General features: G+C 40.1%; 1 protein-coding gene across 1 annotated transcript in view; it reads left to right on the top strand.

Moving 5' to 3' along the window:
• si:dkey-237h12.3 (teneurin-3) overlaps positions 1 to 26,806 on the top strand; it is a 174,646-nt gene that overhangs the window by 4,110 nt on the left and 143,730 nt on the right. The window contains exons 3-4 of the mRNA XM_034690605.1: positions 11,909 to 12,375; positions 14,906 to 15,181. Of these exons, the coding sequence (XP_034546496.1) occupies positions 12,102 to 12,375; positions 14,906 to 15,181 (550 nt within the window). The 5' untranslated portion in view covers positions 11,909 to 12,101. The remainder of the gene's footprint in view (positions 1 to 11,908; positions 12,376 to 14,905; positions 15,182 to 26,806) is intronic.

Raw genomic sequence — 26,806 nt, 5'->3', positions numbered from 1 at the left:
TCAAGGGCACAACTACTACACCCTCCTTGTGGCTACTGTAGACTCCCCGCATGACCTAATGTGTTCTGCACATTCCTGCATCCTTGTGCACATATGTTTGTGTGAAATGCATCGAGGGGTGATGGACTCTGCGTAGGTGTTCATGGACAAAACAGCTGAGCCGGTAATTGTTTTTGAAGTACTGGAAGCTTTTCTTTAGCTGTGTTTGTGTTACTCAAATAAAGAAGATTTAAAGCATGGCAGCTCTTGGATTGTTTTCGAACACTCACCGCTGGCCAAAGCCGGCTGAGATGAAAGCCACCTGCGAGCAGCCACAGGATGCCGTCCTGCTGGTCTTGCTCTGGGAGAGGCACCGCTTCACACTGTTGTAACCTCCAGATTAACATTTATGGCCCAGCGTGCTCTGCTGGACTTTCTGGGTCAAGACCAAGTGGCAAGATTGAGGAGTGGGCCTCACTTTGTAACCGTACAACTCTCCCTCTGAGTGCGTAGTGCTACTGAGCCTGGCGGGGAGAGCTTCGAACAGAAATGTGCTTAGTTCTGTCACAGGGAGAACAAAATAGAAATGCATTGTGCTCTCTGCTTGTGAAAATTGCCCTGGGTGGATGAATACCTGCGCCGTTTCTGGGTGCAGTGAAATACTGACATTATATTCAAAGCAGGGAAATCGTACATATTTAAAGGACATTACAAAGACACAAACTTTTTTGCCTCGGAAGCTATGATTATTTATTGTGCTTCTCAAATTAAAAAATAAAAGAGAACTTTTTTGACTAGTTAAAAATACGTTATTTAAACTCTATGGTGCCTTGAATAGCCTAATCCTTGGGATGGATTTCTTCTGCTATTTTGCACAAAGCAAAATTTCAGCCCTGGAGGAGGATACCAAGAATAGCTTCAGCCTGCCAAGGTCTCTCAGGTCTGGTCTTTTGTGGCCCCTGGACAGCCCAGTGGGAAGTTAGGCTTCATCTATGCTTGTCGATAGAGCAACTTACAACCTCAATAATTCTGTTGACGCGATCTCTGTGAGGCTCGTGGGTGAAGGAGAGCGATGGAGGGGACAAGGCGGAGGCGATGGTTCATACGGGCAGCCCCTCTGCAACCTGCTTCCTCTGTGTCTTTTTATTGTCAGCAGGCTGAGGAAGAAGAAAATATTGAATACTAGACCATTGAAGAGTGTAAAACAGGCTCCTTGGAGTCAGTGTAATGGTGTACAGGTCAGCAATCTTTCACTTCCAGCCGAGAGCCGTGTGCATTCGGAAGCTAGTCTCAGTCACTCGCTACAGGGCCGGCTCTTGGAGTTTCACCCCTGGAAGTAGAGAAACCAGTGTGATGTTGGTGAATTTTCAGATTGATGTTTCTTTAATAAGGCCTGCAGTCTCTCAGTATTCTGATAGTGTGCCATCATGACCTACATACTCTTTAAAACGCTGACAACTGGAGAATAAAACCCTCCAGTTTCTTTATGGAAAGTATTCTTCTTTTTTATGTGACGTATGCCTAAAGAGAAAACACACTCGATGTATTATTCTCTGTTAAGTGCAAAATTACCTTCATTGTGTGCAAGCAATTTGTACTTCTTCTAATTACATATTACTGAAATGAGTGTTTTGATTCCTTTTGTAATGATTACATAAATGCATGAGTGCAACAGCAGCTAGAAATCCCTATTTGGCTACATTTGAAATTCCCAACAGTCACAGATTGGTTGGAGAGTTGCATTTCCATTCCAGTGTAGAAACTTTCCTTTCTCTTACCAGTTGCCTGCCACTGCTTCATGATTGCTGAGTATATTCCTTCTCTTCCTGCTCACGCTCAAATAGGAATATTAGTTTGTTCTACCATCATGTGAGATGCATTTAAATGACACCCAATGTCAGCACTTTGAATTTTTATCTGGTTGCCAGGTATGGAGCTCTGTTAGCAGGCTACAGAAGTGCTACAATAGCTTCTCTAGAGGTCCAGATCAGACCGTCGAGCTACACTGATATTTGATTGGGGACGCGTAATTAGAAAGTCATCATTGTTGATCCAAAAACAATAAGATACCTGAAGTAATTCTTTCAATGGTCTGAATATTTTCATTTGTTTACCAGATGTTTTGTGGGCAGATATGACGGGGATTTTATTCCTCCAATCACCCTCAGTGGGGTTGTTATTGCTGTGTAGCTTCATTACAATGCAGTCGCAGTATTGCTACAATTTAATTTATTCTGTAACAATGGGTCGATCATGGATTTGTCTGTAAATTACTACAGGTCTATGCAGTTGATTTTATTTTTTGCACCCCGTGGAGTCAATTCATTAAGAGCAGGCGTTAGATGACAATTGTTGACATCGCCTTGCAAGATTCTCAATTAAGCGAATGTACATGAACATTGTTACTTCCTCAGATCCCCTCGTGTGAAATAACACTGCCGAGATACCAATTTGAGAAAATAGCAAACTGCGACCCATTGAATTAAGACGGTCTGGTGTAATTGGGTGTGTGATATGGAAGGGAGCGCCTGTTTTGATAAGAGCCTGGTTCAATACTAGTAGCCTTGGATACAGATAAATGCTGCGCCTGTATGTATGAATGCACTGAATAACCTGCTATTACCATTCCAGATGGGGGAAGATACTGCAGAAGAAACCTCACAAAACCCTGGGTTTTTTATTCCAATTGTCCACACACCTAGCAATTACATTTAAAAAAATGAATTTGGCTGTGCTGGCGGTTCTCCCCACTAAAGATTCAATGAATACATAACTCTTACTGTCGCTGGTGAAGGGTTATTTGGGGGATTTGTAAACATCCATGCTCAGCTTATTATGTTGTTTCCTGGCACTGGCAGATGCTTTTTTTCATTATCTAATTCTCTCTGACAAAGATGCAGACAATGAAATGGTCAGGATTAGACGTTGACCGCTGTTATTTACCAGCAATAGACAAAACAAGTAAAAGAAACCAAAATGAAACACCAAGTTCACTTTCTTTTTTTTTTTTTTCCTATTTTGTCTGTGTTTTGTTTTTCATCGTCTCAGTTGCTTTGTTTGTCGACTAAATGTGCTGTAACTATGAGGGATCATGAAGCTCCAAGCTCCGTGTGCGTGGAATAATCTTAAGTGGCTGTATCAGAGATTTGCATCACTTTAGTCCACTTGTGAATATTCTGCATCATACACGCAGACAAGAGACTTAAGATGGAGCAGGGTTTCATCACCGGTCCTGCGAGCTTTGCTTGGTGTTGTAAGCTCCTCCGTCACCAAGTGTGCTAAAGATACCGCTGCCACTGACATTTAATTGCTGCTAAATGCTGTCTGAGTTTGTGTTTCCTTTTTTTTTTAACCCAACGCCTCTTTTTTTCTGTTTACCTGTAATTTAGTAAATCATCAGTGACGGTACATATTTAACCTTTAGAACTCTGCTTAAGTTCGTCTACCAGAGCACACAGAATGCACAGTTCTATGTTTATAGTGTGATTTCTTGGTGTATCTTTAAAAGTGTTATAGCTCCATATTCCATGACTCATATCTGTGTAACTTCAAGTTTATGTTAGTTTAGTATACGCTTAAGAAATAACGGCTTTATTTTGTGTATTCTGTTGGGTTATGTAGACAACAACCTTCCAGTTCGCAGCCATCTCCAGCTGCATGGGCTTAAACAATAATAAATACATTCATCTCCCATACAATCTCCCATATCTCTTTTCTCCTGCATGAGAGCTGTTGTGCAATTTTGTTTACAAAAGGGAAAGTAATGTAATCTGAATAAATGAATATACAATCAAGCTGCAATCTCCAATGTTGAAAAATGAAGCCAGTACAACAAACTGCAGTTCCTGGAGTGTCCACTTGAGGCCTGCTCAAAAAGCCAAAGAATCCCCATTAGGTCCTATGTTAAAACACCCATTGTTACAGCAGAATTAAAATCCTTGTTTACAGCCATGTTCAAAATACAGTTTGGAAACAGCTAATTTTTTTATACGTACGCACTCTATGGGGGATGAATTTCCTTATAACACATCTGTTAGATAAAATAAAGACTAGGAGTTATGTGCATAATTAGATGCACAGCTGACTTTGGTACTTCAGAGCAGTTTGCCAGGGGGCTATGAGCGTCTGCCTCAGCTCCATCTCTTTACCTCTGTGTCCAGGTTGATCGAGTTAGGTTGAGTCAGCATCCCAATATAGCTCTGGCCATCATTGGGCTTCAAACGTCTCTTCAGAACCCAGTGGTGACGTCACATAGACCCCGTCCATGTTTTATACAATCTATGCATGCAATGTGCTGATGTGAAGGAGAATATCTTAGCATTCTGCTGCAAGGAGAGAGAGGCTTGAGCTTTTGATGTTTGCATTCTGGATTGAACTGAGCAGAAGGATATTAAAAACAATCTCCTGCAGCCATTTTTCAGCTCCCCAGGCTTTATTACATTGTTATTTTATTTATTTATTTATTCTGTTCGACATGAAAAGTAATGTCATTGCATCATCAACAAGCATTTAACACCAATATGTCGACATTTGAAGCCTCAGCTCTGGGTAACTTTGGATTAGCTTATTAATGTGCCCTGCTTCTCATCTCACCGGTATTCTGCAAACTCAACAGTTGATATGGGAAGAATGTCTTCAACAACAAACCTTACAATCAGTCTCAGATTGTGGAGCTGGTGCTGATTTAAAGCCAAGCCTTTGCTGTTTGGATGGAGTGACACCTCCATGGTCTGTAGAGCTAACGTGAGCTGCACTACTAGCTTAATAGAAGCGTGTTGGTGTTGTGGTGCTTTGTGAGATAAGAATTACTGGTCCCAGTGGCTGACAAGGTTTTCCTTCCTGCACATATACTACAGCTCAGCACTATAATACTCTTGTCCTTTACCTTGAGGAGGGAAAATGAATGCAGGTGTTTCCAAGACAGAAAGCTCACGCCTGAATGATCACGGATATTCTGTCTCCCAGGATGCTAGTGTGCTGACATAGGCGCAACCTTGCCATCGAGTTGTTTGATATAGTTGTTGGCTATTTGACGTAAAGTAATGAGTACCAACTCCTTTTAAATATGTATTTATATGAATTTGAAAAGTAACTACATCCACTATAGTTTCAGCAAATAGTAGTGGAGTTACAGTAACATGCTACTCACGGTACAGTTCATAACCAGTTTAGACCTCCTCACATAAGGAGCTTTAAACAAGATAAAAAAAACATCAAGTGACAGATGTACAGAGTCCAATATTGAAAGGTTTAAGACAAAGAATTCTCCGATATGATCAGCCTGTGAAAATGAAACAAAAACATCATTTTATACATGTTACAGGGCCACACAAATCAAATAAGCATTATTTCTTCAAAAGCACTAAAAACTCTCAAACATAAAGCTTAGCAAACCAAAGATTGATCATCTTTACTCTGATTTCTGTGTTTTTTTGGTAATAGTTCCACACTTGATGTTGCAGTGATGAGATTAAAGCTTTGAGCCTCAATAAAGAACGAACACAATCTGGTTCAGATGGCATCCAGGATTCACAGGGTCTGGGCAACATGCTCAGACAAACACTTGTGTGTCTCCAAAAAATCACTGGTGTCAGGGGGAAACAGGCAGCATCTGATGGAACACTGCCCCGCTTCTCCCGCTCCCCCTCTCCAAGCGCCGGGAGGCACGAAAAAAAGAAGAAAAAGACGAACTGAAAGAGGAGAGGAGAGGAGAGGGAGAGAGGAGCGTCAAGGAGGAAAAGGCAGAGAGACCCGACAATATGAATTATGCAAAGCTGTCAGAGGCGGCTATTGTTGGAGGTGCTGGCTGTGTTAAAAGAAGGCAGCCGTGATCTCCACCAGCTCCATCAACCACTCTCACCGCTCCCCATGGCTGAGAGGCGTCTGATCTGTGCTCCGTAAAATGGCCAACAACAAAATGAGGAAGAGGTGGAGTGAGAAAGGGTGGGAGGGGGGCAGGCCACTCGGTGACAGGTGGATTGTCTTGGAGGGACACCGGCCCGCGACAAGTGCGCTCTTTATTACTGTTATTTACAGAGGTCACCGACAGGGAGATCTGAGCCGGCTCGTACAGCGGCCCCTGCGGAAATATAATTACAGAACAAAGGCTTAGTGAGGACATGCAAGTTCAGCATTCTGGTCAGCGGTGGCCAGCCCTGATCTACAAACTGCTTGTGTGCTGAAGTCAGGAGAGTGGGCCACCTTATTGTATTTGTTTATTAAGTTAGTTTCTCATAAAACTTAAAAAAAAAAAAAAGAGACTCAGGTTTTTTTTTAAATCAATTATCAATAAAAAACTTAAGTGGAGTGTTAAGAAATAAGACAGTGTCTATCACAGTCTCCTGTTCAAGATTGTGTCTTCAATTTATGTTCCATCCAAAAAGCCTTCAAAAAATGTTTTAGTTAATGATGTTGAAGCTCATTCTGAATTATTCAAAGCTTAAACTTCCAAATGTTGCATCAAAAACAACATTAAATTACCATTTTGTCAGCTTCTCATCTTAAAAGCCATCACTCAGTTATATTTGCATTTTTCTGCTGATCTCAGAGCAGTTTTGTGTGAGACATTTTAGTTTTGCCTATTTAGATCAAAGTAGGCGTGGCCCTGTGGGAAAAAAAAATGATGTCATGCACTGTATTCACCAATCAGGATTCAGCAACAGTTGAATTTGTTATCAATTGGTGGATGCTTTTCTTATCTGCATGTGTCTTTGCTACTGTTTAGATTAAAGTAGGCGTAACCCTGTTGGGAAGAGAGTGATGTCATGTAGCTTCTGCACCAATCAGGATTCAGCTACACTTGAGCCTTAATCTGTTGAGGGTTGGTGGGTTCTCTGGCTTTTTGTTAACAGAATCTGAAGCAACCACACCCTCACAGTCCTGATAAAGCAGGTTAAAACACTCTACATTGTATTGATACTGTTAGTAATAAATAACTTAAGATATGTACTCTGCATACACTTAAATCTTTATTCAGATTGTGCTACACATTGTATGTAACAGAGAAAATAGCTGAGATTTGTTGCCAGGTTTTTTTTAATTCTAAAATAAAACTCAATAATAGTTTATTTTGTATTAATCTGTTGCAAATTTCCCATTACACTAAAATTATGTTGAATAATAAGAAATAGAAACACCCATTACAAGACCTCTAAACCCCTCTATTATGTAAATAAAATCAAATTTTCAAGTACTCAAAAAAATACAAAAATGAATTGAAACAATTCTGTGTAAGTGACTGAAACGTCAAACAGCTGATCTAATCTAAAAAAGGCAGAATTTGACTTCATTTGACAATCAGACTGTTAAATAACTAGTTTTCACCGTCTTGTAAGTTGTCCTTGTTGTCAGCCATCTTTGCGTAAAGCATCAAAACTATCCTTTACTTTTGAGCTGTGGATGAATATTATAGAGCTGGCGTTGGCTTATTTAGTTAATTCTGTATTAAAGAACTTTTTGATTCCAGGAGATCTTTCAAATGTTGCTCCACTCTTTTTAGTCGCCCCTTCCAAACACAGCGGCTCTCACCTTTGATGAACAACTGTGTGACAGACATGAAACAAGAAAATCTCACTTCGATCCTTGAAAGCTCTCCAACCGCCCTGAAGAGCCAATTGACTTGGACGCATCTCTTCACGCCGTATTATACAGATGGTTTATGGTTTCATGCTTCAGAGAAGTGCAGAGGTGTAGGACAGTACCAAGTGTCAGGGGGACCGTTCTCTCCTGGCATGGGAGTCGTTGGGATGTGTGTGGAGCTGCTCGGCGTAGATCATGAACTGTCTTTGTCCGTGCCTCAGTGGCTCGCCAGAGGAATTCTGTGTGACACTAATTTTGCAGTGTCGACTGTTCCAGCGAGCGGTCACGGGTGAGCGGCTGTCCTTATTCGACTGCCTGATCAAAGGTAAAGAGGAATGTAGAAGTGAGGGATACCGGAAAGCTGAACCAGAACTCAGATTAAACTATAGAATTCACAGTTTCACCTACAAGAATATTCTCCCTAAGAATCAATCAGACAAATCTCTGTATTACTTCGACTTTTCTGAACTCCTAGCCTTTTACATTTTGCTTTACATCAGTATCATTGCAGTAACTTACATAGCTGGGATGTTTAATACGTAGAAATACTCTAATTGTACTCAATACTTTACAGGAGTATGTATCTCTTAGACCTGCTACATTTTCATCAATTGTCTGCTCTTCAAAACAGACTCTTCTATTTAGCTTTAATGCTTTTAATGGAAATTATCAGTCATTTTAATTAGCATCATTAAGCGCAGTCTTCCAAGCATCCAGGATTAATTTACAGCCAAATGATCGGACAACAACACAAGATCTCATCTTACACTCTTTTTTTAATGCTTATTATATTTTGCACGTCTTATTGGCGCTTTATATTGAGCCTTAAATATCACTACCTCACACTGAACCCTACATTACTAACTTTTTTCTCCACCTCATATCTCAGTTTACCTCACCCTGGGGTGAACTCATTGCTATATATCACATCATAACAGGTCACTTTATCCCATGACTGTCACTTTAACCTGATATTTACTACATCACATGTCCAGCTGCACTTTATTGTTCATACATTTGTTTAATACTCTGACTTTATTTGGTTTTACTTTATTTTTATTTATTTGTTCTACTCTTTTCCTTATTTGATTACTTGCTAACCATGTTTGTGTTGCTGCAATAGTCGAATATCCCTTCAGGGGATCAACACTATTATCTTAACTAAAGAGAAAAGATGACTCTTTAGTGTATTATGTCGTGCATAACATGCACACGAAAGTATGATGTTCGTCACGGACATTGCAGAAAAGTTGTATTTTATTTTGCATTCTTCTTTCTTTCTTTCTTTTAATTTAATTTAATTTTTGCAGTTTTGTTCCACCATCCTCCCAAATATAGCGTTAGGTTTGGTTAGTTTCACGCAAGAATACCCACTTTTTGTTTTAATGCTCAAAGAATGTATCAAAACTTGGGTTCATACACTTTTACTAAAGCAAAGAAGTTAAATCAGTACTTCTGCTCCTATCTCAGGCTTGTACTCCCGAGTATCTGTGCGTCTACGTTAGTAAAGGATGTGTGTACCTTTGCTATCCAAGCAAGACAGACTGCCTTTTATTCTTCTGTGCTTCATACTGTAGTTAAAACCTTTGAAATTTAAAGCCTGCAGAAGCACAATAGAATCCCCACAAGAGCCTCTATGACCTTTTGTACAAAACTTAAACTACCATGAATGTCTCCCTTGTATCCTGATAGTGTCCCCATGTGCAGTGCCTGTGCACGATTCGGACACTTTGATGAGCTGTGAAAAAAGATGGCATCTCCAGGTCCTCAGAGTGAAGCATAAATGTTTATACGGGGACATGCCTGGTCACTCAAGGGCTTATAGCTGATTAGGACACAAATCTAATTCCTCATATAGCGGGGGGCTCACAGCTCAGCGGCTAAGACTTGTAGCATTAGCTGTTTCTCAGACAGCAGATCCCTTTACAAGTCCATAAAGAAGACGGGGATCGTAATCAGGGAGGCTTCTGGGCGTGTCTGCTCGCACTCATCCTGTACATTAATCTGCCAATCTGGACAGGGTGTGCGCAATTCCTGAAAGTGATGAGACGTGAGTGAGATGTCCTGTGGCATCGTAAAGTCAGTCAGTGTATGTGTGTGTGTGTGTTGGGGGGTAGTGTTGAGTGTTGAGTGTCAGGGTTACAAGAGAGCGTGTCACTGATTGCATCTCAGCCCATCGGGGGAACACAATGATATCCAGCAACTCGGAGAGGAGTGGGGAGGAAAAAATAAGTTGAAGAGGCCTAGAACAGCTTACAATTTTCATTATCCCTGCATCCTGTACTCCAGCCGGCGACTGCTTTAGTTTTTTGGGGAGGTCTCAGCGGGGCCGGAGCCGCTTTCATGTACGCTGTCCTGGCTTCATTGGAAGGTTTTGATGCTTGATGTGAAACGAAGTGGATCTCATTTGGGGGAAGAAGGAGTCTGATACTCTAGTCTTACAGCTCAGCCAGGAGAGAAATGAAACTAGTGTGGGGTGAGTGAGAGAGTGTGTGTGTGTGTGTCTGAGTCAGGAGGCAGTGGAAAATGGCTGGTAATAAACACTCCTGACACACCGGAGCCTCCATCCTTATTCCACTCAAGGGTTTTTTCTGTGGATTAGTCACATTCTCATCCCTCTTGTCCATATTTTTGAGTTTCTACCTCCAAGACTGTCTTTGGATTTTCAACAACTTTGGGATTCTAACACCAAAAAATCTGAGGTTAACATGCAGGAGGCTATGTAGTGTTTTTGTTTAATGCACATTCTTGGCCGGTGCAAACAGAGCGGATACGTTACAAAGCAGGGTCAGGGGTTGTGTGAAATTTACATTTTGGCCGTTATGGACTTGGAAATCAAAATGCAGTGCAGGTTTGCATTTTCTCCAGAAATATGTATGTCTTGTACATTATTAAATCAAAAAATCAATCCCCTACTAACCTGTGGTGATAATTAGCTATGAGGATAGGCTTGTTTGAAATACTCCTGAAACACACGGCTCAGAATATCAATGTGTTTCTTTTTAAGGGACTATTTTTTTTTTAAATACATCATTTTATTTCACTCTGAGTTGACCTATGAGGTAACCTTTCCCTCCATTGTCTGGATTGAAGGGTTGAATCTCAAACAGAGGTCTCAAAATATGGACAAGTGAACCCAAACTGTCGCTGTAGTTAGAAAATATAAGTCCAATATGTGAGAAAATATGTTTTTCACATTTGTGTGAGCAGGCCTCTCATTTATTCTGTCAAATGTATCGCATGCATTATTCATGATATGTGTCCTCTAACTCGTCAGACGTATTTTTCATCAGGAAATTAGACACCAGACTGAGTTAAGCTCTGTAAAAGCTACAGTTTGAGGAGTTTGTTCAAACGTTTAACACTGAAATACAAATTTAAACATACTTCCATTGGCGTCCAGCAGGTGGTCCTGCAGGTAGTTTCATTTTGAGTCTATTTGACTTTTCACAGATTCTAATTAAAGTAGTTTTTACTGGAGTAACTTTTGAATGAGAACATTGTTCCTTTATAAATAATTGTGTTTTCTGTAAAGAAAAACATTATATCGATATTCTCAAATGAACAAATTCAGCTGTGTTGAGCTCCAAAGATATCATCCCCTTTACCTTCATTGTTGTCAGATGGATGCATCAATCTCCATGTTTTTGAAAACCTTGAATTGTACAATCACACTGGTAGATTGCAATAGGCAGGAGAATACAGTTTTAATTCTGTAATTTATTCTCCTCTTTCAATTTGGCACATCGCTCCAGGATGCAGAAAATATGCCTTTCTTGATAGAAATATGTCACCTCACTTCTTGTCATCCGATCTTCTGAGTATTGAATATGATACTGGATTAACATGCACATCATACGTCAGAATTCTAATTTTTTATGAGTGTTTAAATTAAAAATTAAAGCATGATGTGATTGTGTCACAGTCTCCTGCCACCCGGATATGTGACTTATTGATTTATCTTTCTTAAAGAGGATGTGACACTTGGCAGATGTCAATCTTGAGTCCTGTTGTGGGAAAATAAGAAAAAAAACCTTGAATTTGTGACATGAAAAAAAAAGGACAAGTAGCTTCAGTAAAACTCAAAAAAGCAAGATTTTCAAGGACAACTTCTAAAGTCAGTTGGAGAAGACGAACTTGATTTTGAAGGCTAAAGCGGGGGGGATAAGGAGGGGAATCTTCTTTATAGAGGGGAAGTCATGTATGGCAGAGTTCACAGGTGAGGTACCAGAGGTGGGGGAGAGGGGGAGGGGCAGTGTGAGGGGGATAAGTGTGTGCTTTTGAAGATGAAGAAGATGGATTAGTGTTATCTGAGCTCCTTGCTTCCTTTCCTCTGTGTCTCTTCCTGCAGGCGGGCCGAGCAGACGACCAAATGGACTAACAGAGTGACCGAGGGGAGTTTGGAAATCTGCAGAAGAGGAGAGCTACAACCAAAAGAGGAAGAGGAGGGGGGAGAGAAAAGAGTGAAATAATCCAGTGGCGAGCGTCTCAGGAGAGCGTCGGTGGTGAAGGGGAGGGAGTTGGATACCCAGCATGCAGGCAGCATGGAACGGGTGAGGGAGCAGCGGCCTTTCTGCTCGCTGTCCAAGAGCCAGAGAGACCGAGAGAGATTCTGTGAGAGAGACAGAGAAGATCGAGAGCGACGTTACACCGCCTCCTCAGCCGACCGGGAGGAGGGAGCCTGCCGCGTACCCACTCAGAAATCATACAGCTCCAGCGAAACGCTCCAGGCCTTTGACCATGACCCTTCACGGATGCTGTTCGGAGGAAGAGTCAAGGAGATGGTGCACAAGGAAAGTGCAGAGTACAGCAGGCCAGGTTAGCAAGATACAAATGTTTTCCCGAGGCGTCCTGCTGAAGGATTTGTCGATAACTGCACATGAATCTTTGTAATATGAGCTAAGTGGTGCAGTTATTCAAGCTGCCAGAAGACAATTAAGTCTCTTTTTCAAGCCCACATTATCAGTTTGATGACCTTGGCTACGAAAAGTAAGCTTAGTGGTTAAAAGCATTTGTTAGTTGTGTCTCTTATAGTCTGAAGAGGAAATGTGAAGAGAAGTCAGACAGTCCAGCTCGTTAGACTTGTAAATTTGACAAACATAACACAACTCCTGTATCTTTGCTCTTTTGCTGGTGAAAAACAGTGTGAAACATCATTAGCAAATGAACAAAGATGCAGGGTTTTTGTTGTTTGTTGTGTTTGCTAAGTTCTGCCATTTTGCTGTTATAGCTTCAACTTAATCTGTGCAAGTTTGACAAGATTTCACCACACGATGCCAGGATGCTACAAACTGGTAAACACAATTAAACCGAGTCAAACAGCCTCACAGTTTAGTTTTATTTCCCTGTAGTTTCAGAGAAAACCCAACATTTGTTGAGATACAGAGGGACACTCTGGTCTGTAAATGCTCGTACCTTGCAGGACTGTGTTCAAATAAGAAGGAAAAATGATCAGTAAATAACCCTTAACTTTAATTAGCTGCTGGAAAGTGCTCTGATTTCTGTAATTAAAAAAGTTTGTGCAGTTTATTCAGTTTTATAGCACTCTTTAGGCTCATCTGCATGCAATTAGAAATTCTATCCGTTTACTTGCTTACATTTTATTGCTGCTAATTGGTGCCCATTTTAGTATTAATGTGCATATGATGAAGCTGTGGGAGGAATTGTAGTTTTCTTTATTTCTTTTTTAAAATGTGGACGTTTAATGTTAACAACTGTTTCTGACATTATCACTGTAAATGTCAGTTTAAACATTATTAATGTGCTGCTGAGAAAAGAGCAGATTTCGTGTAGTGTGTGTATGTGTGTGTGTGTGTGTGTGTGTGTGTGTGTGTGTGTGTGTGTGTGTGTGTGTGTGTGTGTGTGTGTGTGTGTGTGTGTGTGTGTGAGAAAGAAAGAGTGTTAGTGTATGAAATCACTCTCTTTCTGCCAATAATATTTTTTTTACTAAATGTGCAACCTTTTTTAGTCATGAAATATTTCATTTTATTTTTAAAATGTGGTGCTCTTACTTTGAAAGGGATCTTCTGCACCATCACCAACAGCAAAACAAAATCAAAAAAATCAAGAGACATCACAAATAAAATTACAAAAAAATCCATAAACTCTTTCAAACTGACTTTTCCTCTTTTCAATTTTTTTAATACTTAGAAAACATCCCGAACATAATTTTCATCATCACGAAACACTCTTGCTCTTTAGTCTTATTAAGCACAATAAAGTGCAATATAATTTTATTTTGTGCAATGTTTTATTTATTAAGTTATTTTACACAGTTTATTCCCTGCTGTCTGACAGTCTATGTTGTCTGTATTATTCATTTTTTTATTATTTACTATTAGGCTCCTCTTTCAGATGCAGCACCTCTGATCTAGTTGTGTATTGTTCTGCAGTGACAATAGAGGCTTCTATTCTCAGTCAATCTTTTTTCAGTATTTTTTTTTAAGTATCTAAAATATATGAAAATGATTGACTCTGTAAAACAAAAATAATTTAATTCATTAGAAACACTGAAACACCAATTTATCTACTATATACCATTTGTTCATGTTTTTGACCCTAGATGACCGAACTGATGTCGTCATCTGAAAGTTGTGTGAGTAAAAATAAAGGAAATAGATGCTTACAGGAATTCTGCCTCTAGTGCAGGTGGATCTCATCTATAAAATGTTAACAATGTAAAGTAAAGTCATTTGAGTGACTGCATATGGATTTGAAATGACAGATATGAAGTGCAGCAGCAACATTTCTGTTTTGTATTCGGGAAATCCTAAAGAGGTTTTTATTGGCAGCACTCTTGCATCTCTTTGAAAACTTAAAATACATATTTATTTTGCTTAGAAAGATGCTGTAATGTCTCTGAAGACATGGCTGGCTATTATTTAATTTTAATTGAACACAAGAGCCTGAAGTAATCCAAAATGAACAGACCACACTTTTATGGTAATGATGTATCCTGACAGAGGCTGTGTCTGAAAGAGGTTCTGAATATGATAAATAAATATTATGTTAGAGGATTTCTCACAAAGTTTTTTAAAATGCACACAAGACACTTGACTTTCAGGATATTTATTTTGGGATAAACTTTCCAATCAAAGTAGGTCATCTAAAAAATGACTCTCTATTACAACATGTCGTTTGATCTACTCTGATTGAAATCCTAAAATGTTTTCAAGTCTCTTGATAAGTCGATGAGTGTTAAGCAGCTTGGGAGGACGTTTTAATTTAACAATTCCCCCCTCCCCTGCACCCTGCTCTAGGTTAAGTGTTTTTTTGAAGTCGCCCTGCTCTTGGCCATTAACTATGTTGTTGCTTGGTCTGTTAACTTTACAACTTCTGTCATTCACAGGCCAGACGTTTTCACTGAGGCAGCTCGGGATCTGCGAGCCGCCGCCTCGCAGGGGCTTGGCGCTCTGCCCTGAGACGGGCCTCTCACACCCGCTCAGCAGCTACTCCCGAGGACCGGTCGCTACAGAAAACCATGAACCTGTTTCACCGGAACGTACCATGACTCTTTGGGGAACGGGGGCAAAGTCTGGACAGAATTCATGCCTCTCCAGCCGCTCCAACTCGGCGCTCACGCTCACTGACACGGAAATGGACAATAAATCAGACAACGAGATGGGTGAGTGGGGCACGCTTTGCATTCTTTGTCTTCAAAATGCTGGTTTGTTTGCGGCACATGCGTTCTAAAGGAAGGGGAATCACTATGTAGAAACAGCAGCAGTGGGTCGGATTATGGTTGGGCGCTGGAGACAAGGCCCTGATTGGTGGAAGGAAGTGGAGGCGTGATTGGTTGGGGCTGGTATCTGGAGAGGCATTTGCAGCTGCTTTTCATTGGATCAAAGGCGTGATTCCTCGCCTGTATGTGGAAAAAGAATTTGGCCTCCCGATTGAGCAGTTGCTAGTCACCTGGTCCCTCTCCACAGGAAGCAGAGGAGTTTGATAAAGTTTCCCCATGGGCTAGCGTATAATCAAAGATAGCTTTGTGTGCCTCAGCCTGAGATTTTGCTTAGAAATGCTGCAGTGGTTGACTGGGCATGCACAATGGCTGATTAAATGGGTACAATGGTTTGAAGTGCAAATTTGTTCATGCTGGAAACCTGAGACACAGTGTTGAGCTCCTCTTGTTTGAAGAGGGTAAACCTTTGTTGCGTCAAATGGAGGCAGGCAGTACACTTATAAGATAGCAGCCTATCTGTGTTGTCATTAAAGGTACGCTGTGCTAACAAACATTCATGTAATGTTGCTTTTTATGTTAACACTTACTCCTGAAAGGTTTAAAGACGCCTCTATATGTCGTTCGATATACTAAAATAATTGCATTTAATGTTTTCTTTGCATTCAGCCTTTTATTTTGAAATGCGTCATGCTAAAGGTGACTTATATTTTCCCCCTTTCCTGACTTTAACCTCTCAGCTTCTTATTTTTTAGTATAAACCTTAAAAGTTCCTCCCCTGACGTTGAGTGCTTTTGACGTTTCCCATCACTCATCCTCGTTTTCATAGCATGAGCCACCGCCATTACAACACATTCAACGTAAAGCTCTAATTATTTTTTAGAAACTGATGATCTCATAGAGTGGCAGGCGGTTAAAATAATTAGGCTTGATTACACTTTCCCCTGGCGAGCACATTAAAGAGAGCGAGGGCAAGAAAAAGGAAAATGTCTTGTGTTCATGTGCTATCAATTTTGATTCTGCAAACATTGGCTTCAGTCTGACATTTGAGACAAGTCATTTTCTTAATGGCAGTATTCATCATAGGGAGCTTGTCTCCAGGGAGGTGCCAGAAGGGGGGCTGAGTAAGTCTTTTACCTTTTCAAAAATGCCATCAGAACCCAAAGAGATGTCTTTTGTTCCAGTGTCTGGCCTTCTGCTTTGGTCCAATCTACTATATACATTTATGAGCCACTAAAAGCTCAAGCTAACCACAGAGGTGCGGGTAAACATAACCTCTGCCTCTTTAGCGCTCGACTCCAGTTGTATTTGTTGCCTTACATGCCAAGCACGAAACCATTGCTCCAGCTACTGCTTCATTCTGCGGGAAAGATTCTCTATTGAGCTTCGATTGCACCTGCCATCCAACGCTTCAACTGCATTAGCACACACACACACACACACATTCACACACACCACCCCTTACACCCCTTTAGCATACCTCCTCTGGAGTTTCTATTAGAAATGTCTAAGGGAGCTGCTTCTGATTGGCTCTCTAGTACAGCATCCCACTGAGACTTTATCTAACTCACTATTGTCTCAATTAGTTTCATTAAAGGAGAAATAAACAAACGTGCTGGATCTTTATCCCAGGTGCCATTTCTTTTTATTGCTACAAAAAGCAACAACTCCAAAGAGCTCATTTATTTAAGTGTATGTTATGTTCTGTTCTTTTCAACTGCACTTCATTTTAATATGCAGAAACCGTCTCGTCGGAAAGAACAATGCGAGACGTGGTGTAATTTAAAATTCCAGCCATGCTTTGTTAAACTATTTTTGGATTTAAAGTGCTTTTTTTTTCCTCATCTAGATTTGAGCCAGTGCAAAGAAAACCTCTCCACGGTTCCACCTCTATAGATCCTCGCTTTTTTTTTTTTTTTTTTGTCAGGAGGCATTGCACTTTTGACTTTCACTATTTAATGAAGCAGCTAGGAGAAATGACCCATCCAAAGGTTTCCATCAACTGAATATGCATGCAGAAGCTCCAACAAGGGGCCGTTCAGCCCCACTTATTCATAAATGAACTCAATATTTCATTCTAATTTGCTCTGTTCTACAGAGTGTACGGCACAGACAAGTACCGGAGCCTCAGTGCGTTCGGCGAGCGCGGCATCTGCAAACGTTAACCTTGCTGATCCAGAAGAGAAAGAGGTTCACCTTTAAAAGATGAAACCAGAGTGGTCATCTTGTCCATTTCGCAGCTTTGAGTGATCCGCTGAGTGCAGCCAGAGAGAGAGAGAATAAGAGTGGTCGTTCTCTGAAGTGAGACATTTGCATTTTGGCACCGGTAAATGAAGTAGATTTTTCAATTTCTCTGCAATAGAGAGCACCCAGCCTGTGGAAGAGAGGCCGATTTTGGTTTACTAAAGATGCTTAATATCCACATTTTTTGCATTATCATACTTACTGCTAAAAGCCAGCCCTCTATTTCCTTTACAGTGATCCAAACAGTGAGTGTTCACATAGATCATAACTGCTTCTTTATGGCCATGCAAGGAGAGTTTTTTAAATGAAAAAGTTGTGGTTAAGTGAATAATTCTGTTAAGCAGCCTTTATTGATTTTACACTTAACATAATCCCCTGCCACTGACAGAATCCCTGCAAAACAAAATCCATTGATTAAAGCGTCCAGATTATTGGTTTTCTTGTTGCAAGAATGGCCAAGTGATCCTAAGAAGTCATTACATATCTGGATAGCTGAATCCATGCAGTTTAAATATATACAGTCTACTCCCTCCTACATAAACTGTGTCTATGCCCTTGCACACTTTAAGTGTAGAGTAGAGCCTTATGTTACGCCCTTAGAAGCTATCAGTCCATTCATTCCAATGGAGAGAAGTCACATTCAATGCCTGATTTTGCACATGGAAAATTAGTTTTTTGAAAAATTCTAAAAAAATGACACATCAATTGGGGCTTCAACAAACTATTATATTCATGAAAGATTAATCAACAGATTAATTTCAGGATTGAAATATTCATCTAGCTGAGAAACATGCTCATTAAAAAAATGAAATGAAGTCATGTCTTCATTTTATTTATTTTGTCCAGTCAGGCGTCTCACACCCAAAGATCGACAGAAAGGAACAAATCCTAATTTTTAAGGAGCTACAGCCAGTGAATGTTTGACGTTTTTGCCAAAACATTTCAATTAAGACCATTTTTTGGCAATTACTTTGCTTTTGATAGATTATGGATGAATCCACTAACTGTGCAGCTCCACTTCCACTAACTTGTCATTGTCCTGTTGATTATCTCAGCGCTCGCAGTGACGCACCGACACATTCATTATAAAATAATGAGCAACATAATCAATGCTTCTTTTTCCTTCTCATGCAGAAATTAACTTCCTCACACTTGACAGTGACACCTTCTGTACACACAAACACATGCTCTCTACATGTGCACACTTAGATACACACACATACGTAAAACTTCATGTGATATGTGCGTGGTGTCATGTACCAGCTGTGTAATGTTGGTACTTCATGTCTGTAGGGAGAAAGAAGTGTAAAACAGTTTTAAGTGACTTCCTGATTTAAAAAAAGAAAAGAAAGAATGTAGCACTTAGCAGATGAAGGGAGAAGAAATTGAGCTTGAAACAGATTACAGTGATTTGGGGTTTTTAAAATGAACTGAAGATGAGAAGAGGAACAGGAATTCAACTACAGCCCTGTTCTGAAAGGAGCAGTATTAAAAGTAACTGAGTATTTCATTTATTACACCTGCATTGTGATAACAGGTTCATGTGCAGTGATAATTAAAGTGTTATAGTTAGTTTTCTTTTGAGCAAAAATTGTTCCCTTTTTATTCCAGCACATTCAAAGAAGAAATATATTTGAAAGCCTTCTGTCAAAGCGAAGAGAACTACATATAGAATACATCAGAGCTATTTTTCAAACACTGATTACAGATGGAAATACCTCTGTACTGAGTTGGTTTTATAAGGTGACCTCGGTCTTTTCGAAAGCATTATTTGTGCTGAGAGTTATAGATTAAAAAAATTATACAAACATTGGATGTGCATGGGTTAGAAGTGGGTCACTTGACGTCCCTAGGTAGTTCAGAACTACTCCGGTGAGCAGCTGTGAGTGAAACATGAGGAATCTGTTCAGGTGGATAATGGGAGTAACCATGCACTTTGCTCTTCGTGTAAATTGGAGTTTTACTACTCTGTGAAGGACTGAATGCAATTTTTTCATCATCCCATTCTCTTTAAAAAGCTTTGAATTTAAGATTTAAAGCTTAGAAATTGTCCTTAGCACTGCTACCACTTCTGGTAATAAGCACCAAAGAAATAAATTTTGCATGAAGACAAAAATGTCCTTTTAAAGAAGTGCACAAATCACTTTGTAAACAAAGCCGACTGGAGTAGCGGCTCTCTGCAGGTTTCAGGCCACTGTAGTGCTTTACTTCAATGCATTTTTAATGTTTTAATATTAAATTAATACACTTCAGGTTCAAGTGTTGTTATGAAATATGCATATTTTAAGCTCTGAGGTCAACATATAGCTGCTGTGTAGAAGTGAACTTAGAGAAATGTTTCTTCTCCCCTTACGTTGCCTGCAACAGCCTCAGAATCAATATTCCACCCTTCATAAAACATGAATGACTGCAAGAAACAGAAACATAGCATGGCCCAGTTGAGTTGTATTCCTAATAGGGTGTGAAAAAAGCTCAAGCTGACTTGTTAGGTAGTGCAGCTACAGTGCTGCAGCACCTTGTGACAGCTCCGTGCGGCTGTGTAAACCGTCACACATGGGTGTTTGTTGCTCGGTGGAAGGCCTTGACGTCTGCTGACCCCTGGTTAGGGAGGAGGGACGGTTCTCCTGCAACGCCTGTCATCTTTTGTTAAAGAAGCATCAGCTTGCACCTTCTGTCCAAAGTAAATCTAGAGGGAAAAAAAGGATCACTCCCTTTGATGTTTCCATGGTGGATGGATGCAGTAGGGTCTTCTGTCTTTACTGCTGCGTTTGTGTTTGGGACTTTTCTTTTAGAGTTTTGTTCTCTACAAATATTTCAATTTCTCCGAGTCACAGGTCGACGCTGCAGTCAGACATATTTTGCAGTTGACTATAGTTCCCAGTTTCATTGTAGTAACAGTGCCAGTAAAAGGTTAATTAAATCAGTGGAGGAGTCACAGCGAAGTGCGCTGTAGCACAGCAAGCACCAAAGGCTTTTTGGGTGGGAGTATGAAAGCATATCAGGCCCCCTCCAACATTTTTCTCTGTGTGCTCATGTTCATCTTCTCCAACTCGGCACTTCTCTCTCCCCACTCTGCACACACACACACACACACACACACACACACACACACACACACACACACACACACACACACACACACACACACACACACACACACACACACACACACACACACACACACACACACAAGTGCACACACCAACACTCTCATGTTGCACTTTGTTTCTCACTTTATCTCTCCAAGATTAGAAAAAATCATGCAGAAGTGCAGAAATCTTCACATGCATACACACACATGCAGAAACACGCGGGACGTCACGCTGACGAAGGTGACACGCCATCTGTCAAACTCCAGTCTCAGATCGACGCCTCGTATTGTGACAGAGGAATCAGCCTATTGATCGTTGCAGGCAGAAATCCTCCCTCGCCACTTTCATAATTCAATATGGCACGAGACGACCACAAAAAGAATAAATAACATCTGAATTTTTTCTCTTTTTTTTCCTCCTTTTGGTCAAAGGGGCCGGCCATCTGTGATGTTTTTTGAAGTTCCCTCCAAAACCAGCAGAGAAAAAACAGTTTCATCATTTGCTAATAGGAGCCAGGGAGGTGTCTTGATGATGCTTGAGATAAAGCTCAAAGAGAAGGCGGCGCTTTGATTGCCATCATTTATTGTCATCACTCCTCGGCCTGCCGGAGCTGTCACCAGTTAAGTGCTCATATTGTTAGAGCTCGGGTGGACGGGGAGACGTGGGATTCAACGCTGACATTAGGAGGTGACATAGCAGGTGTTGTGCTCATCGATGAACGGATGTTGTTGTTTCTATTTCGGGGAAGCTTGAAAAGCCCAGAGGAGGTCAGGGCTTTGTTTCTGTGAGGAGGGAAGGTCGCTGACATTTAAACCGTCTTTGAAATAAACAATAAACTGACTGTCTGTGTTGGAACTTTAGTTTATCCTTTCTAACAACCATGATATATCATGCAAGTTCTCCTCTCGTCTTCCTATTGGAGTTTTTTTTTCTTCTTGCCAACACAACAGCAACACAAAATGAAAAGTTTCATCTTGCACCACAGCTCCCCCCACAGAGTGGATGATATGATTAGACTTTGGAGTTTCTAGCTGTATAAATTAGCATTATAATAAGGAAAAACAGAATTCCTTAAAACTACCACCTTATCCTTTCAATACTGCAGAGAGCCTTCATCCTAATAACCTCCACGTAGGGACATAGATGTTCATATAGACATTTTGTTAATGTATTCGTTATTTAAACTAAATGATTGACAACTCATCCATCAACTGTAACCGTGATCGTGTTTTGAAATAAGATTTCATATAGAGCCGTTTGGAATAATTACTGTAGAAATGCTAATTTGCAATCATCCATATCTTTACACTCAATAACATCACCCTTTGAATGCTTCTCTCAGTATGATGCTCTTTAAATTGATCAGAAATAAACACTGTAAACAACTCAAATCCTGCTGAGTGTTTTTCTCTCATTACAAGTCAGAGTATCTCAGAACTCTTAATATACACCACATCAAGCTGACAAGTCCAGATATTCATCTTAGTTCAAGATTTCACAGCCATAAAGAAGGACTTTATTGATTGTAATGAGTAAAAATGGCTGCCAATACAGCGAGTGAAATGTTCTTGTTAAGTTTCTTGAAACAAAATGTAATTCATATAATGTAATACTTAAGGCAGCTGTGGCTCAGTGTTAGGGTAAAGGGCTGCACGATAAATACAAAAATACCATGCTGCAGTATTTTTGCATTGTGCAGTGTTTATTAGGAGATGAAAAATACAGGAATTTATACCTGGTAAATAAATGCAGGTGTGTTGAAATTAATGTATGGACAATTAAAAATGTCAATAAAACAATTAACTTTTATCAAGTGGGTCATTAAGTCTATCTTCTACCTTCAAATCAGATCTCCCTCCCCCTTTAATCTCACAGTGTCCAGCCCTCTGAAGCAGCCTGTGACATATGGAGAAGTAGAGAGACCAGATGTCAAACACACTACTTCATAAAATTCAGTAATAAATGCAACTGACTCAAACATGACTCTTTTGCATGATTTTCAAAACACATCACTGTATGTGTGCTACAGATCTAGACACTGAAAGTAAACACACAGTGGTCCTATTAGTGGTTCATATGTGTGCCCACAACATTAATGGGCAACGAGCTGGAATATAGTTTTAACATCTATCTTGTTTAAGCATTTGCATATCTATGATGGTAGCAGCAATTGTGTGCATGTTTACATTTGCACAGCGTGCACATGCATGCACAGCGGTCAGTTCTCTGTGTGTTCAAAGTGAGGGGATGTATTAAGGTGGAATCAGATAGATGTTTATTGTGGAACTGATAACAGCATGATGTGTTTCAAGTCTTATGACAGACATGGCACATCCTGCGTTGCGGCTATGACTTTCCCAATTACGATACACACATACGCTAAGCGATATATTATTCGGCCCTAGTTAGTGGATTCCTAGTGAGTGGATAGCCTCTCAGCAACAGTCACATACCAAAGTGTCTTTTGGCAAGATACTGAACCTCAAACTGCTTCCCGTAACAGTCAGCCATGTTAAAGCTGATCGTCCCTTTAGATAACATCCTCTGCCATCAGTGTATGAATGTGGGGTGAATGGATGAATATGACCAGTAGTGTAAAAGCTCTTTGAGTGCTCAGAGAGACTAGAAACATGCTAGAAAAGTAAAAGTCCATTTCATGTAAATGAATCTGGCTTAATTGGCAGCAGTGCATCTTTATTTTTGGCCCGTTATATCTTAAAATAAGATTTATATCTAGACCTGTCAGCTCAGTGTGCTTTACAGTAAGTGTAGTGAGATATTTTGACTTGTTATGACAGACATACACTCACATTTTATTTAACCTTTATTTAACCAGATAAAAGACCCATTGAGGTCGAGACCTCTTTCACAAGGGTGACCTAGCCAAGAGAGGCAGCAACATACGTCATGTCATTCCTGCTATTATCACCGTACTGATATTAAAAACAGGATTGTGTCAAACATAAATAAATGACCTGTGCTGGAACACCGAATTGGCTCAGCGGTTAAAGCACGCTCCATGTACAAAGGCTGGACCTGTTGTTGCAGCGGTCAGAAGTTCAACTCCTGACCCTGACTCTTTGCTCTGTGTCTTCCTCTGCTCTCCACTCCCAACATGTTCTGGCTCTCTTCAGCTGTCCGATCAATAGAGGTGAAAAGACCCCAAAATATCACACTAAAGAAAGAACACAGCAGAAGTAGCTTCCAAAGTGTTAAGAAGTACTTCTTATGTTTTCCTCTGACGACAGAATTTGGTAGAATAATTATCTTTTTCCACTTTTTGACCCAATTTGAACACTTTCTAATACAGCAGTCTGGTTTATATATCCTTTAAGCTTAGATTGAATGGATTCTTGATATGAAGCATTATTCCAAACTTAAAAAATGACGTCTCAATAAGGCAAAACCAGCAGTTTATGCACTGTTGGACTGATTTCTGTAGCTGAGTTGAGGGGCTGATCAATAAGTCCATTAACAGCAGTGTAAAAAAATGAGATATCTGCTGCAGCGTCTTCCAAGATGTCTTTAAATGTATTTTCTGTCGTCAGAAAGCACATAAATATTGGATTGATAATGATATACAACTGAAAACAAGCTACTCCTCCCATTAGCCAATAATAAATTGGCCTGCATTTAATTTGAATCAGTTATAAGAACGGTAGCATATTGTTCAGCCCCGTTCCAATGATTGACACCGACATGATGTTGTGTCTTTTCCAACCAACAGTGCGAGTTTCCAGTGAAGCACTTGTGTTTAAATGAGCTTTTGGGTTAATCTGTCAGGGTTACTGTTATGCAGCTGCACTGTAAAAAGCCATTAACTCGCTCCAACATCTATTTTCTGCTGCCTTATCACCGAGCATCAACATTTTCCCCCCCTCCAACTTCACTTCCACCAGGCTTTCGCCAAGCATCCCTGACAACAGTGTGTGGGTCCATGCTCGGCGCAGTCTAATCACTCTGCAGTGCCAGACTGCAGGACATGTCATTACGATTAGGAATTACTCTGCAGTTGTCAATTACGAGGAGGCCACTATTTACCGTCCTCAAGAGAAAATGGCTCATTTCACTTCATCACACAGCCTAATTGAGTGATTGTATTACCACGCGATACGGAAATAGTCAGGAAGCCATTTTAGATTCTATGAATATCAATGGAAGAGACACGGATTAGCATGTTGGTCCAATTGTGTTGTTGGTAATTACATGTCGGAGGGTATCTCCTCAGGAACCATCACTGATTTCTTAACACACAGATCCATCCTCAGCCTCTTGAGATGAGCAGAAGAAGACATATGGGAGGGTATATGTCACACTGATTGCTTGTAGAGTGGATAATCAAGGAATTACAGCTTGCTGTTTACACCTTTTTGTGAGTTAAAAACGTAGTAATACAAGTGAGAAGCAGTATCAGGCGTTTAGAAGTCAGGATATACCACAGTCTCCAGGGTTGTGTTTTTCATTTATATAATGCCAAAAATAGATTTTTCTTCTTTTCCTGGAGCACCGCTGGGTGTGCAGGCATCGTCCCCAGACTAGCACCAACCCACCGATCTATTTGGATTCATGTCTTCTCCCTTTTACCATCTCCTTTCTCTCTCCTATCTGGGGACACGGGGATATTTGTTATATCTATTGTCATGGTGCCTCGGCTTTGACCTTTGCGCTCCTCAGTATTGGATGTTTTCCAATCAAAAAAGTTGAGAGCCAAGGAGATTCTTCTGTTGCTGTCTCATCTGAATGATAAAGAAAACATCCATGCTTTGCTTGTTGTCGTACTCGCAGGGTCATGTTGGGCTGTGTTTGATTCACGTTTCTTTAAAATTGTGAGTTTAAAAAGAGTCTTTTGTTCATTCTTTCCAACGTGTCCTTGAGCAAGACACAGAGCTCAAAGCTGCTAGGTTACAGAAAGCTCTAGATCTATTTTTTACCATTTAAAACACATAGCACAGTGTGTGGTTCTGTTAACAAGCCTTCAAAAAACGAGTTTATTGTACCACCTAATGAAAACCACCACAATAGTAGCGCAGCCCTCTAAATTCTCAGATTAATTGGTGGAGTGCAATGATGAAAATACTTGCAAAAATGTATTGTGCTAATTGTATTGGGCTGCTCTAATTTCTTTTCTGACACACACAATTAAAAGCACATTTTGTCTGCAAATTATACCACTGGATCGTTTCATCGGCCGTGGAAATGTGTTGGGAGTCTTTTTATACACATGAATAAATGTTTCATTAAAAGGCCTCGACTTCAGTCAGAATTTCAGGCGGTTTTCGTCATGTGAGCGTTTCATCTACCTCAAACAATGCCACAAATCAAAGGGTTTCAATCTCAATCTACTTTTGCTTTATCAAACACCCTCCGATATTGCCTGAGTTAATAAGGTGTTAGATGCTGATGGAGACTTGTACACAGATTGCAGCGTGGATTTCCTTCCTAAAATGTGTGTTTAATTGTGAGCTGTTATGGTCCAGATGGAAAAGCAGAGATAGACATGTTGATGTGCCCATATGAGTCGTCTTAAATTAAATATAAATACTCACAGTTGGGAGCTGAGCGAGGAGCAGTGCTTTTTAAACCTTTATTTTGTTTGCCCTGGGTCTTGCCTCTCAGGCATTATACAGCATGCTCTACCTTATTGATAGAGGCCTGAAGGGTTGAAACAAAATTATGCTATGGTAAAAAAAACAGTGTTCAACTATTTTTTCTCAGGGGCAACTCCTCATTATTCGATTTTCTAAGAAATATATGACACACATGTATGAGTTATTCATACAGGTTGCTCTACCTTATATATGGAGGTCTGTGGGGTAAACATGAATCCTATGCTATAATAAAATATGAAATCACACTGGCGTTGGTTCAAATATTGGATGATCCTGATAATAAGACCACCCCCCCTTTTTTTTTAGAATAACTCTTAGAAATAGGTTTTTTGACGATCACATATTTTATATCTATAAAGAGAACATTTTTAATTGACACTGAATTCCTTCTAAAATTAGATTTTCACAAGTGTGATCAAATGTAAAAGACTCATGGTGTCAGTATTTAAATACCATGATAATACAATACCCTGCAGTCTACTGGATGGATGACAGGTCTGCTTACCTTTGATCTATTTTGCAGAAACATACTTGCACACATTTTAAGGTGGCCCAGATATCACACTCTGTGACTCCATATTTCTTTGCTGTTGTCCAGTTGTTTAATATTTCTGCTTTATTGATAA

Source organism: Notolabrus celidotus, chromosome 8, assembly GCF_009762535.1.
Source record: "Notolabrus celidotus isolate fNotCel1 chromosome 8, fNotCel1.pri, whole genome shotgun sequence".
Classification (NCBI taxonomy): Eukaryota; Metazoa; Chordata; class Actinopteri; order Labriformes; family Labridae; genus Notolabrus; species Notolabrus celidotus.
This window is presented reverse-complemented; position numbering and strand designations above follow the sequence as displayed.